Source organism: Xenopus laevis, chromosome 8S (genome assembly GCF_017654675.1).
Source record: "Xenopus laevis strain J_2021 chromosome 8S, Xenopus_laevis_v10.1, whole genome shotgun sequence".
NCBI classification, from domain to species: Eukaryota; Metazoa; Chordata; class Amphibia; order Anura; family Pipidae; genus Xenopus; species Xenopus laevis.
The window spans coordinates 65,441,833-65,459,182 of NC_054386.1; the positions used below are offsets into that span (position 1 = coordinate 65,441,833).

The following is a 17,350-nucleotide window of genomic DNA, read 5'->3' on the forward strand; positions in this document are numbered from 1 at the left end:
ACGCCAGTCGAATTAACGGTCTGGCGAAAGAGCATTACTGCGCAAATTCACTAAGTTTTTTCCTCCAAAAAAAGTTGAAACGCTGGCGTTTTTTCATATTTAAAGGGTGATAGATTGAAAAAGATTTTAATTTTTTTTGGGGGGTACCCTCCTTCCCCCCTACATTTGCTAACATATGGCACCTAAACTATACAGTGGGCACATGTGTAGGGCATTATAACAACTTTATATGATTTTATTAAGGTTCCCTGGCCTTGTGTAGTGTAATGTATTTGCTGCAGCATATTGTACTTTACCTGCACGCCGTATGCAAATTAGCAAACGCTAGCGTAACTTCGAAGTGTTGAGCGTGATTTCAGCGTTCGGTACCCCGTGCGCAACTTCGGATCTTTGTTTTCCATGCGAATTTACATCTGGCGAAGTGTTGTGATGTGCGCAAAGCCAGCGCTGGCGAATTTTCGCTGGTTAGTGAATTTGCCCCTTAGATTCCGGTTTTTGTTCGGCAAAGGGACTTGTAAACAGTGGAATGTTCTATATCTGTGTACATATATGACAAACATATGGAAACACAAAGTCATATAACATTCCGCGGTTTCTAAGTCCCTTTGCTATTAAACACCGGAGAACTACACCCTCATTCATAACTAAGCGACTAAAACGGGTAATTCATGGCGGAACACGTTCGTTCAGTAGCTCGGGAGTCGCAGATAAGAACCCTTCTGCTGTCACCCACTGACGATCCAGCCGCGGCAGCCGCTGGGGTTCAGCTGATTGTGCCAGAGGTGGGGCACTAGAGCTCTCTCGCCAGATCCCGGGCTTGATCATTCGCTGGCTCCATGTCGCGGCTTGTGGCTTCCTTGGCTCCTCCTCCGCTGTCTCTCGCTCCTCGCCGTGTCTGTGTGGCAGTGTGTGATGTTGCCTCTTGCAGCCAGCCGGGGCTTCGCATTCTCCCAGCGCAGAGCTCGGCTTCCACCGGGGCGGACACTGTCACTGCCATCGAGCAAACTGCCAGCCCTCTGCTCACTGCCACCCTCTGCCCTGGCTCTGCTGCTGCCCCGGCTGCCCGATCGCTCTCAATCGCGCTGACTCGGTTATGGATTTATTCGACTTTTTCCGAGAATGGGACCTGGATCAGCAGTGGTAAGTGTTCCGCCCCCATTGAACATCAGCTCCTTGGCTCCGCTCGTGCCTTTGTTACGGTTCCGTAGTACCTGAGTGCGCCGGAGCTGCGCTGCCTTTAGCCAACTTACAGGAGTTTGCGCTGGGCACGGGCTCTTTCTCTCCCTTCCCCTGACATTTTAACCCTATTGCCTGGCATGATAGATAGAAGGCATGAAGCCTTTGCAAGAGTCGAGAGATGCGAGCGCAGTGCCGCTGCTGAACTACAGTTTCACCCTTTTTCACTGGAGGGTTAGTGCCTACATAGTGCTATCACCTGCTGTTCTTCCCTTACTTCTGATATTACTCATTGCCATTGTCACAGCTAGAAGGGGTTCCTGTGCCACTTTTTTTCATTAGAGATGGATAGTGTTATCTATTTGTGTGCTTCTCCAGCAGTTTCTGGGTTGCCAGGTCTAATTGTCAAAACCAGCCAAAGTTGACTACAAAACCAGCCCAAAACTAGCCAAGAGGCACTTCAAAAGTAGCCCAAATTTTTCCATGAAGCAAAATGGAACAGAGTCACCTTTCACCAGGGACATTATTACAGAGGGGGGCTCAGGAGCGATAGGGGCCCGTAAGGCCCTAATACATATGCAATAAATATTTGTAAGCAAGCAGATTTTTGCACCAAAATTGTCTGAAATTAATGAAAGTCACCGGAAAACATGAGAATGCTAAAGAGGGACAGGAGACTGGGGTACAGAGCCCAAAATCTGGTAATTCCCAAGTTCTACACAAGTTAGTCCCATTGCATGCTGGGTATTGTAGTCTTACATTAAGATTGGCAGTTGCCAAATTGTTGAACAAAGATGACAAAAAAAGTAGCCAAAAAGAAAAGTAGCCCAAATCGTACCTTGTCTAGTTTGTACTTTCTTAGAAGCCCAATTTGGCTGGAAAACCGCCAACCTGGCAACCCTGAGCTGGTTCTCTACTACAGCTCCCCTTCTGCTTTATCTGTGACATCATCATTCTCATCAACGTCATCATTTATTTCCAAACAAGTTCTAAAAATAACGAAATGCCTCACTGAAGTGCAGCCTGTGAACTGTCAGTTGGCAAAGGTTTGTGTCGTGCAAGGCTTCCAGACAAACTTAAACTGAACATGCTCCGAGATCACTGCCCTCGTTTAAATGCTAATGGTCAGATGTAAATGGTCTCTTATGGAATTTAGCAAGAAATATTGCTCAGTGTGTTTGCTGCTGAAAAGTTTCTTTTGGGAAAAGTAAACATTTGTGTGTGCATATGGGACTGGCTGGAAGTCTACAGGTTATACTGTAGCAGGTTGCTGTGGATTGCACTGCACTGACTTCCCTTTATGATTATTATTATTGCTGTATTTTGTTATTTGTATTATTTCTATTAGTGACACCTCTGTGTTTGCTTTGAAAATCCTACCTCCAAGAACTGGAATGCTGTCCCATGTAATTGGGCTGTACAAATAGATACACAGATTCATGATATGTGGAGCTCAGAAAATTGAAACTGATTTATATTAATTTTGCCAAAAAAATCATGGCATTGAGTTTTTGGGTTGGATAAACTGCGCCGATGTTGGTAGTTATGGGTTTGATACAAACATTGCCACTATGCAGAAAAATGTATATGGCTTTATTATGTATTTTCTCCACCTATAATCACGATTTGATTGTCTAGAGGGTTATTTAACCACAGAAAGCATGTGTCAAACATGACGGTGTATGGAAGGCATGCCAGGAATATATTTATTCAAGCTTATTTTCCTAGAGTTTATGGTAGCCTATCCTTTCTGCATAGGGGAAGGGTTTAACTGACTATTGGGGTTTGGCATTTTACACCTATTTTATACTCATTGTGCTTATGATGCTTGTTATCTGTTATAAAACAGTGCGTTCTCTTTGTGAATGAGGGGGCGTTAATGATGGATGCTGGTTGCTGACAGGGTCATTAAACTATATTTTTATATTTCTAGGCATTATTTACTAGTGAGGTGCAGTAACCCCCACTACAACATAGGCAGACCTGTTTTAATTGTGTGCTTTCCCATTGCTGCAAGGATTGAAATTGTTTATAGAATAGCATATGCTTCAGGCATGTACAAAATAAGCAGACCATGTTATGTATTCGTGGCCCTGTGATCCCAGACAACCTTTCTTTTTGTGTGTCCCCCCCCCCCCCGCCAGCAGAAGTTTTGTAGCTAAGGGCTCTACTGTTATCTGCCATTATTTTAGGCTTGATGAATGAAACAGAAAATAAGCTCTAATTACTTCATGTAAATTTATGTAATAATTGTTTTGGCAGAGAAATACAGTTCCATACAATGGCAAAAGTTTATTCTTCCAATTATGTGGAGGAATTCCCCAGAATATAGGCATCCCTTGTTTTACTTGCTATTGTCTTTATGGTGATTTTTCATTCCAGGTATAATTAACAGTGAATTTTGAAATTAACATATGAAAACATCCTTTTGCATGGACAGAGCTGTCCTTATGGGGTGTAACTATAGCTGAGGTCCCAGGGATAAACACACCAAAGGTATATTTAGAAGTTAGAGATCGCCACAGTCCGCTAAAGTGAAATTCCGACACTCTGCATTCATTTCTATGGGATTTGCAAAGGCTATTTATCAAAGGATGAATGTTCACTTTCACCCATTGATAAATACTTTTTTGAAAATCCCACAAAAAATTAATGGAGAGTGGCAGAATTTCACTGTGGTGATCTCTAACGTCACTCTTTAATAAATATACCTCCAAGAATGGCAAAATCAGTGTAGGCAAAACCTGTTGTTTTTTAAAGGTTTCAAGGGTCCCAAGAGTTGTAGTTTAACAACAGCTGAAGAGCCATAGGTCAAATAGTATTGTTTACATAAATACTACAGTCCTGTAAAGTATGTTTTGTTATACTACTAAAAACAGCCCTTGTTTCCAAGTATTGGCTGTGCTTTAAAATGAGTATGGAGCTTTTTTTTTTTGGAAGCTCTCTGCCAAGAAACGCGTTGGGGAAGCTCTGTATGTATAACAGTCAAGTAAAGATCTCACTGAAAAAGTTTCCTTGCATGAGACTCTAAGCTGCTTTTGTACTGATTCTAAGAGGTTTATGAAAGTTATGTTTCAGTACCTTGATCCTTAGGCGGTTAATGCATAAAATAGATTCATGGTAAATCAGGGGATTTTTGCTTGAAATGAGAAGAAGCAGTGATTACAGAAAAAGTAACTACTATAAAATGTATAAGACTGTTATGTTCTAGCATTATATGAATCTGTGGAACCATATGCAATTTGTGCAATGAGTATGAACTATTGTATACAGTTTATTCAAAACCATCCCTGGTAAATGGAGTTTTTATCAAAACCAGATATTCCTCCAAACAAGTGGCATTTCCATAGTCAGATGTGAAGCCAATTTGAAATACTAAATGTATCTCCAGTGCCACATGTAGGCGCATGTAAGCAGTTTATCCCGACAGGGAAAAAAAAAAAACACCAGATCAATTTGTTTTACTTGTATATCATGTCTTGCAAGTGGCCTCATTACAGCTAAAGCAGCAAACTGCCAGTTATGCAGGAAGAAACATAAACTCTGTAAACTGTTATATAAATAGCAAGTTCAAAGGTCTCCGTGTGGCTTTCAAAACCCAAGAGAAAGCCATCTGCAGGCCAGGTTTCTCTCCTGTATATGTGCACGGGCTCATTGCATACCACATCAGCATGGAGACAAAAGATGGACTGTTTCAGTTGCAGCCTGGGCTGTGCATGTCATACAGACCTTCACTTGCCTGTCCATAAGCACAGCCTGATATTATTTACCTATGTGAAAATGTTTATATGTAGATATTATTTTCCAATAGGTGTTATTTTACTATTATTATAAGATACAGTGGAGTGTGGGCGCTCTAGTCTTGCAGTTAGCATGCCTGGCATCCAGCAGTTTATTATGGGGCACTGCCAGTTATTGCAGCCAATTGAGCGGCAGCTGAGAGGCATGCTTGTGATTGTTACATGTAGCATGTTTTTCCATTGATACTCAATTGTTTCTTATTTTTGGCAATGAGCATTGCTGACATTAAACAGCTTCTTGGGACTGACTTTTCATGCAGCCAACCACCTTAAACATAACGTCAGTGGCATTGCAGGGTTCACTTAAATTCACAGCTCCTGACACACTTGTTATATGTGCTTGCATGGTTCCTTATCGGAGCACGTTGCACTGAACTGGGCCACACTAGATGACTCTGATCTAAAGGATCAAATCAGTCACAATGGAGTTTCCTCCATCTTATATGTTGCTCTAAAGTCAGCATATGTGTCCAACTCTTGATCATTCACTAGAGGTCAGATGGACACACAAGGTAATGGTGGCAATCTGCACCCACCAAACCATCTCCCTCTGTCTGGAAGAGTCAGTGGCAGATACAGAGCAGATGAAGCAGGAAGGTTGAGGAGAGACAAGGAGCTGGTCTAATAAAGAGCTGCTTAGATGCTTCCTCTGCTACTTACAGCTAGTTCTGGCCTTAGGCAGTTCACAAAGAAAGCAGTGTCTGAAGAAATTGTTTAAATTAAATTGGTGAAATTAAACAATAGCTAAAAATGTATGTGAATTTAGATTTCTCCTCTGAGCACGTTTTTTTTTTTAATTTAAATGAATTTTATATTTTTAGTGGTTTCTGAGATGTTTTATGCTGGTAATACCAGGCTTTCAGCTCAACTGCTTTCAAACAGAGTCAGAGGGGCAAATTCACTAAGCGCCGAACGTTAGCGTTACTTCGCTAGCGTTTGGCATTTTCGTTACTGCGCAAATTCACTAACGAACACTGGCGTAGATTCGCTAGTGTTACTTCGCACCCTTACGCCTGGCAAATTATCGCTACGGACGTAACTACGCAAATTCACTAACGCGTGCAGTGTACTGAATGCTACCTTTTACGCTAGACTTCCTTCGCCACCTCAGACCAGGCGAAGCGCAATAGAGTAGATAGGGATTGCTTCAAAAAAAGTCAAAAAACGCTGGTGTGTTTTCTACATTATGGGTGATAGGCTGAAAAAGATCGCAATTTTTTTTGGGGCTCCCCTCCTTCCCTCCTACATTTCCTGACTCATGGCAACTAACCTATACAGTGGGCACATGTGTAGGGCAAAATACAATTTTTATTTGATGTTTTGAAGGTTTTCTAGGCATTTGTAGTGCTGATACGTATTCCTCCATTGAAATTTGAATTTGGCGCCGTTTGCAAATTAACCATCGCTAGCGTAACTTCGCTTCACTTAGCGAATCAACGCTAGCGCAACTTCGCAACCTTACGCTACCCCTGAGCGCAACTTCGGATTTTAGTGAATTTGCGAAGCGCTGGCGAAACTACGACTGGCGAAGTGTGGCAAAGTGCGGCGAAGTGCGGCGAAGTTATGCCTGGCGCAACTACGAATCTTAGTGAATTTGCCCCAGAGTGTCAACAACCCGAGGTTAACTAACTATGCAGCTGGCACCTAGTCAGTTAGGAACGCTCACATTCTGACTCAGAGTGAAAAACAGGTTGCAGTCTAAAACTGATAATTTCTTAGAAGCCGCTAAAAATAGAAAATGAATTTAAAATATAAAATATAACAGTGCTCACAGGAGCACATTGAATATGTCCCAGGACTAAACATACACAGTGCAGAGTAGAGCAGCAAGTGCAGGTAGGAAGGGAGTGGGACATAGCTAATATAGCCATGCAATTGGCCATTTTATAACATTATAGAGATACCCATAGACGCAAAGATTTTTCGTAGGTGAACAATCGATTTCAGTGCAATAATTATTGTGAAGTTAGTAGGAATCGAATGATCGTGCATTTTACGATTTTTCGACCGTCATCTGTCAGAAAAGTGATCGTCCAGGTTAAAACATTTTTAGCGGTTCCAGTTCAATCTATCTATGTTTGCAGGGCCAAGCAGGCAGTTACCCTTTTTTTTCCTGGCAATATAACTTGAAATGGTCTTCTTAGTTGATGGACAGATCGTACATTTAAACGATCGTTTTGAGATAATTGTAGTCTCATGATAACAAAAAGATATTTTAAAAATCTTTACATCTATGGTCAGCTTAAGAGTTACCTTAAAGGTGAACCACCCCTTTAAGACATTGAGACATTTTGTGCCTTAAGCTACCAAAAATGACTTACTAGTGTTTGGTTGGATTTATCATTAAAAAACGACAAAAAAAAATTGGTCGACAAAAACTGGACGAAACTTGCGTGAAAACTGGCCTTTTTCGGATTGTTGCTTGAAAATCCGAATCTTTCGTTTTCAACGCCTGAAAAATCTGTATTTTTTGTGAAATCTGCGGAAAAGCCTGAAATGTTTGGATTATCGTAAAAAAGCCAGCGCAGATAATAATAATATATTCAAATTGCAAATCTGCCATTGACTTCTACAGGTCCTCGACAGGTATTTTCGTATTCTGACTTATTACATCCTCTGGTTATAATATGTCTCGAAAAATTTGAGGGTTTTTTCCATTAAAAATTTATAGTAAAAAAAGAACTGGAATTTTTTGAGTTTTTACCATTTGGACTTTAATAAAGGAACATACTGGGCACATATACATTCATTTTCTATTTGCCTTTAGATGCAACTTTGTAGATCACTGTCTTTTTTCTGCAAATGAACTTATTAGTGCAGAAATCAGGTAGCCCCTTTTTAATGATACTTTTTATTTGCTGGAAAAGTTTCAATAACTGTTCCTATAACTGAGTTGCTGTTTCCTGTTAGTGAGTCTCTGCTACAGAGTAACCAGCTGGAAGAGTACTATAGTTTCAATATGCAGTCCCAGTAACATTTAATTGCAGCTACAAAGGCATTACATTCCTGCTTCTTTCTACATGGTTTTCCTGTCAGGTTACTAGCTGTTTTTTGTATTTACATGATGGATATCCTGGAAAACCAAGCAGAGCTAATTTTTCCAAACAATGGAGCTGGATAATCCCTGAAATAATTGCTGGGTGACCATTATAACCTAGTTATTAGTTAAAGAAGCGGTAAGGAAGCTCAAAAAATAGTGGAATGCTTAGGGCCAGAAAAATACAGTGCTAAGAGCTTTTAGAAGACCTGAATCGTGTATGAAGCCTTTTTAATCACATTACATATTTCCAGTAGGTCCTTGGCCACCAGCATGTGCAAATCTGACAGCCTGGTGTAAAATATACTGTGGAAACTTTTCAGAAATTCTAGTATGAATAATTGTTTTATTGTTTTATAAAAAATTTACAGAGAGAGAGAGAGAGAGAGAGAGAGAGAGAGAGAGCTATGTGCTGCTTAACGAATGAGAAGTGAAGACAGTACAATGTCTAAATAAAATACCAATCCAAGACTTTTTATTAATGTAAGATTGTTTTTCTTATATTGTTAGCTTGTGTCCTGTATTGGACAGATTCTGTTGTTCACTGCTGAAGAATATATCTGTAATAATAAATCAGTGATCACATTTTGTTGATGCATATGTATATACATTTACAACACAATTTATCAGTGTATTAAATTCTAATTGACCTGTTCAGAATAAAGTAGGGAAAATTGTTTATAATATTATCACACATACATTAATTGGATAGTAAAAAAAGAAAAAAAATAGTTTATTGGTAAGGTAAAATTTAAAGGCATAATTAATTATCTCCACAAAGCATATTGCCATTATACCCATGTTGCTTGCATCAACAAATGTATTCTCCTTGGCCAGCGGAGCACCGGGAAAAAACCTGATGGGCCCCCGGCTGTTGGGGGCCTTGCTGGCCCAGTACAGCTCCCCGTGGTAATCTTCCTGCCGCAGGTCGCGGCAAATACAAAGTGCACGCAGCGGGGGAACCCGGCAGCGGGGGGCCCTGCGACAACAGCCCAGGTGGGCCCCAGGCAAATTTGCCCAATGTTGATAAATAACCCCCACTGTGTCATAAAAATATTGATCAACAGTGTAATGAAATGCTGGGGCCACTGTGTCATGGACCTCTTGGATTACTGTGTAAAAGACTGATGGAGCCACTTGAGGATTGGCACGTTGGCTTCCTGAGGTACTACTGGCAAACACCACAGAGTGAAAAGTAAAATGGAAACATTAATCTTAGTAAAACTAAAAAACAACATACAAACTGAAAAACATTCATTATTTCTGGTGTACTGCTTGGAAGGTGAACTACCCTTTAAGAAAGTTTTACCATTTACCAAAGCCTTTTGCCTTTTTAACTGTGTCATTTGGTCAGAATCAGTTATAAGCCATCCCTTGCTATCTTGTGCCAGAGTTGAACAATAGCACTGATCTTAAACACCAGATCGATTCAGCAAGTCCCTGAAAAAAAGACATGTTTTGTATTTATTTTATAAAAAGAACAAGCAATAATAATTGTGCTCATAACATTGTAAATCCTACAGGACAGGAAGTCTGTGTACAATACTAGGTACAGTATAATAAAAGTAATAATGAAAATGATATTGGGTTTTCCCTGAGAAAAGATTACCTTTCCTCCATTGACTTGTGTTTGAAAGAATTAGAACACTACAATTAGAAATATAAAACTTGGTCTCCATAATGAGACAAGCAAGTGCATATATATATTAAGAATGCTCTTGTGAGTACCTGGGATTGTTTTTCTACATTGCAGAAGCCAAAGCAGAGTTGTAGGGTTACATTCAATCAGATATGGCATAAAGATTTGTGTTTTTCTGGTTACAAACTTACAAACTGTAATGAAATGAGGATGAAAGGGGAATTATTGCTATTACAGGAAATCCACCTGTAGTGGCTGCCTAATTAATTTGTCTCACAAATGGATTTTTATTATTTTTGCTTATTGTTTTTGAGATATACAGTAAGGTTTTCTTAGTAGTGATAAGCAAACCTTATTATTAGCATGTACATTCCCTACCTTGTTAGAGAAACACTATGCTACAACTGTCCTTTAAAGGAAAACAAAGTCTCCCATGTTGACATTTTTTTTTTCAAACATGGCACCCAGACAGCTCTTTAGATATATGTTCAAGGCCTGGGGAGCACTCCAATTCAAATGGTCGTTGAGGAAGGCAAAAAACAGGAACTAATGATGTCTGCATTTATTTTTTTCTGGCACAACCAGGGTCGGACTGGGCGGCAGAGCAGCAAAGAAACCACAGGCACCCCCGTACCCCCACCTGCAACGCTCCTCCTTTTTATCTGCTCATAGCTGAAACCGGGGGCCAGGAGGGAGGTTGGGAGCAGCAGCAATAGTGGGTCCCAGTCTGACCCTGGCACAAGAGACTGCGTGTATGTTTTCTCACCTAAACAGACATGGAAAAACTGTAACACAGTTTGCTTATCTCTATCTCTTAGTTTGGTAACTTTGGCTTCATTTCCTCTATAAACATACTGTTTGTCAGTAGTGCATTGCTAATTGATGCTGTAATTAGCCAATTAGTGGAGGTGAAATGCTCTGCTATATATTAGTACTATATTATTTACTAGGCTTTTGGATCTATTTATTGACTCAGAGGCAGATAATCTGTATGAAAGTGGGTATGTTCCTAGTTGCACCCAACCTCAGGGGACACTCATAAAAGACAAAGCAACATTATGCAGGTGGAAGTTTCAAAGTTGTTGCTACTATGCCACCCCATCCCACCCATGCTTCATAGACAGCTAAACACTCTGACCTGTGGCACCACAGTTCTTCAGGCTTCATATATTTGCTATGATCTATTTTTATACGTTGACTTAGTGGCATTCAAAAGGTGGCAGGTCACAATCTTCTCTAGAGAGCCTTAGGTAAGAATTTAGAGAACAACTCATGGTCTTAGGTCCCTTAGGGATCCCCCAGTCCTCCTATAAATTTGCTCATCTGAACGCTGTATTTCCTCATACCAATACAGTACCACTAGGCAAAGTGATTAACATAAGCAGTGCATGTTAAAAAGTGCTAGTCAGGCAGTTGTGGTTTTCTAAGAAAGACAGCCAGGCATTGAAAATAAAAGGGAGTGATAGATTATGATCCTGAGAATGACATCCAGACAGCAAAACAACTTTTGGATTGGATTTCATCATCTGCAACAATCGTTTGAATTGAGCTCCTCATGTTAAGAACTGTGGCAGCTATAACACAAATGCTGCAGCTCAGCTCTCCATAAGAGATCTTATCCGTTCCTAAGTTGTAATCCTTTCCTATCCCTTCTTTAAATTCATCATTCTCCAAAAAGGGTCAAAGCACACACCAAAACAAATACCATAAGGAAGGTGACGGCTCATGTTCAAAAATCCTTTTCTTGCATTTTTACACGGGCGTCGATGTATCCGGATGTTTATACTGTTAAGGAACAAAATTTTAGAAGCTTTCGTATTGCAACAATAAATCTGTCTTCAGTTACCGACTGCACAATTTCACGTAAGTTGGATAAATAATGAGTACTCAGGATACCTATTAGTTTTCTGACATTGTGGCAGACTGCCATTAACAGAACTCAATATTCTAAAACTCCTAAATGTATTTTCAATGCCTGATTTATTTCCTCTGCAAAGAAAAAAAACAATATAAAGAACAAGTGTGCATTTTTCTTAAAGTTTACTTATCAGAGACGAATTGAGCAGCTTGTGTGAGGATTTCTTTCGGATATTTTATCCACTGGATGAATCAAAGCATGAGAGCTCTTCCCAGGCCAGTCTTGTTTCATTGGCACACAAACGTCACGTTCATTTTTCTTCTGATGTATTCAGTGTGCATGGTGTGGTGGTGCCTGATAATCAGATGTTGAAACTGACTCTTTTCCTATCTCTTTCCCATGAACCTTGTGACTCCATAATAACTGTTAGCAATTTGGTAGAGTTGGGGGATGGTCTTTTACAAAGAAGAACCTGGACTGTGTCATTGTGTTGTCCAAAAGTTGTATATTCCTCACTGATTTTTTTTGTGATTAAATATATTTTATTAGCATTTGTACGTTTAAAATATATATTAAATGTGCAACAACAACAACAAAAAAGGATCGGTATACATTTTTGGTGGAAGGTTTCCATAATGGTGGCAAGATTTCATAATTTATTAGCTTTGGTTCGAATATCTGATTTCTGGGTAGCTCGTGCGTTTGATGAGAACAGGTTAACACTGTGACGGAGGTTAGATCATTTAACTGAATAATAATTATTTTATGAACCATATCTGTCTCACATTAACCGGCACCAATAAACAGATTACCGGAGCTACAATCGCATTTTGGGCTACTGCTGACCTTAGCTTTGACAAGGCTAAGTATGTATTTTACTCCACGTTAATTAAGTGATGCTGGCGATATGCAAGAATGAAGTCGGCTTATGAGCTGACATAACGTATTTTCCCCAAAGAGCTTCTCTCTGTAAGGCCATTCTCTAATTGGGGATTCGTGACGTTGAAGCCGTTCTTTTCCTGTTACTAAACACCACTGAATCCATTAAGATTTTCACCCAGTTTCCAGTTGCATTTGCAGCGTTACTCAGAACAATCATTTTTCATTGTGGTATCCTATCCCTCTGGGAAATGTGAAGATTATAATCAGCAGCCATTTATTTAGCTCATTTTGAACATCACCTATGAACATTTAGTAAATTATAAAGCAACATTTTTGCAGCTTCTGCAGTAAGAAAAGAAAACAGTTAGATGTAAAGCATGTTAAATTAAAGGGACGGGATCTCATTTTCTAAGTATTTTTAATAGTAACATTTGGGTTTTGGAAGCAAAATTAAATGACTTGCCTCATTCTCTGCATTTTTGCAGCACCTGTATTTAAAGGGATTGTGCTGTGATTTTTATGGTATACACTGTTTATTCATTCTACCATTTAAAATGTTATCCTTGAACCAATAAAAGTATTTTTTAGTTGTAATATTGGTGTGTAGGCAGCCATCTCAGGTCATTGTATCAGCACTTCACAATGGAACTGCTTTCATATAAGTTATTTTTTCTGCTACTGAAAGTAATAGTGATGTGCAGGCCGTGGTGTGGGAGTGCATCGGGTTAGGGTCAGGTGCAGGTGGAGGAGCAACAGATTAGGGATGGGTGCAGGATGAGTTTTTCCCAACCCGCACGCCACTACAAAGTAACTGCAGGTGTCGCAATTAGGATGGAGTGACTTACTCTTGCTTCTATTCTCATAAATACCACTAGGTGGGGCATAGGAGCATTTTAGGAAGCAGATGTCAAGGAGCTGTTATCCTGTTACCTTCCTATTGTTTAGTTCTAAGGTTGCTGATGGAAGTGAAAGGGAGGAGGGCAACATCACTCCAACTTGTAGTGCAGCAGTATAAGCGACTGAAGACTGAACACAAATAACATGATTAGGGGCACCCGGGAAACTGACAACTTGTCTAGTCTCCAGAGCCGGGCAGGCACCCTAGGCAACCTGGCAGTCCCGACGATGGCTGGGCGCATGCATTGGCGAAATGACGCTTGTGCCTGCATGCGCGAACCAAATGCTCGGAAGCTCTAATTGACAAGGAAACCGCAGGGAGAGATGGGACCGGACATAGGGAAGCGACAGAGAAGGTACGTGCCTGGCGCCCCCTCAGCTTAGCGTCCTAGGCACGTGCCTATTCTGCCTACCCCTATTTCCAGCCCTGCTAGTCCCATGTCAGATTTCACTGTTAACTGACGCATTTTGTAAAACACATGGTTTTCTATGACAGAATGCCTATAGAAAGAGGATCATTTAACTATAGGTACACTGCCAAAATGTTTTACTTTTCATTATTGTAGTAGAATGCAATGGTAGTTCCAAGGTATGGTTAGGAATTGTGCCTGCTGTCCCATGAGCAAATGCTAAACATAAAGGGCTATCAAAGCTCCCGGCCCTGTTTCATTGTGTGCCACTTTGCCTGAAACATAACCAGCACAGCAGCGTGCCAGAAAAAATGACTTAAATTCCGGCATCTGTAAGGTGGTATTACATTTTAATTAGCCCCCCTGTGCCTTGTATAATTGTATTGAAAACTTTTTATATGTATTTATAGTAATAGTATGCTCCAACTTTTTAAAATCCTTTTTTAAGGTTTTATGTAAAGGGAACTCAAACTGTATAGTGATTGCCAGACTTTTTTTTGCATGACAAATGCACCATCCATTTCATCCAAAATCATCCATTTAAGTAAAATGAAAGTGGAGTATATTTAAATGCACCTTGCCATATAAATAGCACAGAAATCATAGCTATACTGTATAATTATTAGTATTAAAAATTATAAATTCTTAGAGACGGTGTGCCACTTAAAGTCTTTAGTGGGAGAAAACGGTAAAAAAGGTGAATATTAATTCTGACAGGTATAAAAAAATTTCAATTGTACCCAGCAAAAGTACAATTGAATGGTTTTTAAGACTCTTGGAGCACATTTATCAAAGGTCGAATTTTGAATTTATGTGAGTTTTTAAAAACTCCCATAAATTTGAAATTTGACCAATCGAAAGATATTAATAAAATCTAATTTTTTTAACTTGGATGAATGGAATTGACCTGAAAACAATCTGATTTAAAATTGAAGAACTCGATTCAAGTTTTTTTATCGGGAAAAAACTTGAATGCCAGGAAAGCTGCAAACAAAATTGATCCCTGTACCTCTCCCATTGACTTAAACAGCAATTCAGCAGGTTTTAGGTGGCGAATAGTCGAAATTCTAGTTCTTAAAGGACCAGAGTATGATAAATCTCGAAAAATCTAATTCAAGTTTTTTTTAAAAAAAAAAAAACTCTAATCGAATTTGAATAGCTCCCTAGTTGAATTTGACAGTTTTGACCATAAAAAAACTCAAAAATTCTAATTTTCAATTCGACCCTTGATAAATCTGCCCCCTGATGACAGACTTTCTTGCCAAGCTGTACTTTCAGAGAATTCAGAATTTAAATTTTGGATTTTGAAATTCAAAAAAAAATTACATTTTTTGTGGAATTCAACTAGGAAATAGTTAAAAATGTTTAGAGTTTTTAAAAAAAATTATCATGTACTGGCCCTTTAAAAATTCAAATTCCCCTATTCTCCACCTTAAACCTTCAGAATTGTTGTTTTAGCCTATAGGGGACGTCCTGGGATCAATTTGCAGCCTTCCTGAAAACCAGGTTTTTTCAGATCGAATTTGATTAAAATTTGATTTGAGTTTGCAGGTCAATCCCATTCAACCGAGTTTGAAAAATTCAAATTTTTTTTAAATTTTTGATTGCCCATTTTTTATTTGAATTTCAAGTTCATGGGAGTTTATTACAAACTCCTATGAACTCTAAATTCGACTCTTGATAAATTTGCCCCTTAAAGGGGTTGTTCACCTTCCAAACACTTTTTCCAATTCAGTTGTTTTTAGATTGTTCCTCAGAAACAAAGACTTTTTTCAATTACTTTCCATTATTTATTTTTTACTGTTTTTCCAAAATCTAAGTTTAAAGTTGTATGTTCCTGGCCCTGGTGTTTCAGTCTGTCAGCTCAGTAATTGAAGCGCAGACTCTAAACTGTTACAATTTTGCAACATTTAGCTGATACAATTAGTTGATACAATTAGTTGATACATTTCTCAACAGCATCTCTGGAGTATCAGCAACTATTGTATCAATTCTAACAGCTGCCTGTAATAAAACCCAGAGATTCTGCTCAGCAGGGACAAAGATAAGAAATGTATCAACTAAATGTATCCATTTAGAACACTTTACAGGGTCGGCGACCCCCCCCCCCAGGGCTGCTTCAGAAGGTGAAAATGACACTTGACTCTTCAATATTAGAGAAACGGTCACACATAGAAGTTATTGAAAAAAAGTCATTTTTTCCTGGTTATCTATCTGAAAACAACTAGTTGTTTGAAGGTGAACCAGCCCTTCAAATTAAGGTTGGCATTAACTCAATTTCTCTGGAAAAACCTGGACTAAGGGGCAGATTCACTAAGGGTCGAATTTCGAAGTTAAAAATACTTCGAAATTCGACCCTCGAATTGAAATCCTTCGACTTCGAATATCGAAGTCGAAGGATTTAGCGCTAAACGTTCGATCGAACGATCGAAGGATTTTAATCAAACGATCGAATGAATATCCTTCGATCAAAAAAAGTTTAGCAAGCCTATGGGGACCTTCCCCATAGGCTAACATTGACTTCGGTAGGTTTTATCTGCCGAAGTAGGGGATCGAAGTTTTTTTTAAAGGGAAAGTACTTCGACTATCGAATGGTCGAATAGTCGAACGATTTTTACTTCGAAACGTTCGATTTCGTTCGAATTCGAACGAATTTAACCAATTCGATGGTCGAAGTACCCAAAAAATACTTCGAAATTCGAATTTTTTTCATTCGAATCCTTCACTCGAAGTTAGTGAATCTGCCCCTAAGTATTCGTCTTGTTATGTAATAGATGTGTTCATTGCTATGCAGGCAACTTTAAGTTACTTAAAACTAAATTTTATCCCAAACAAAATTAAGGCAACATTTATTTATACTTCCTGTTTGTGTATCTTAAAGGATCATTAGACAAACATCTCGTGCAGGTGATTGTATATGGTTCATAGGATATATATCTGCTTTTTCTCATTATATGGGCTGTGGAATATCTATCTCCTTTTTCTAAGTTGGAAGCTTTTGTTTTGGCTAAGAATGATGGTGTATCTGACAAATCTCTATTATCTGCTTGGAAGGTCTACCCTTTTCCCTTCTTATAGAGGAGAACCACATTAGAATGGAAATGTGACCCTGTCCCAACAGCTCTGTATGATGCTTCTATGGAAACTCTTGATTGGTCCAGAGGCGATATGATTGAATTAGCCTAATGTGGCCCATCGCCTAAAAAATGATTAATACATTGACAAATATACCAAAAAGATCAACGAGAACACAGTTTTAAAGGGCTCCTGACTTTTTTTTTCAGTTTGAAAGAAAATATATTTCGAACCAACTATTCATACATTTACATACATACATTTATAACAAAGTGGTTAATAACAAATTAACAAAGTTGTTAATAAATGTAATTGCAACTCAAAAACAGTATTTATCCTTTGTGTGTGTTTTTTTCAGTCTGAGCCTTAGAACAACAGGAGTCCCTTCTCCTTCTGTCCATGTTATCACTTTTAATTAGCTGACTTGCAACATTCAGCCAGACAAATACTCTTTTTAATAGCAATTAATTGTATACATGACTGTAAAAATCATTGAAAATGTGTCATTAATGTCATTTGTACTGGAAAGTTGTTTAGAATTCAGTTTTCTTTCAATATTCAAAGACCAATTAAGCA

The 17,350-nt window shown here is 39.0% G+C and overlaps 1 protein-coding gene across 1 annotated transcript in view; it reads left to right on the forward strand.

Moving 5' to 3' along the window:
- Positions 1–678: 678 nt before the first annotated feature.
- Positions 679–17,350, forward strand: part of aff2.S (AF4/FMR2 family member 2 S homeolog) — a 309,129-nt gene continuing 292,457 nt past the window's right edge. Inside the window, exon 1 of the mRNA XM_018233013.2 lies at positions 679–1,140. Within this exon, the coding sequence (XP_018088502.1) occupies positions 1,094–1,140 (47 nt within the window). The 5' untranslated portion in view covers positions 679–1,093. The remainder of the gene's footprint in view (positions 1,141–17,350) is intronic.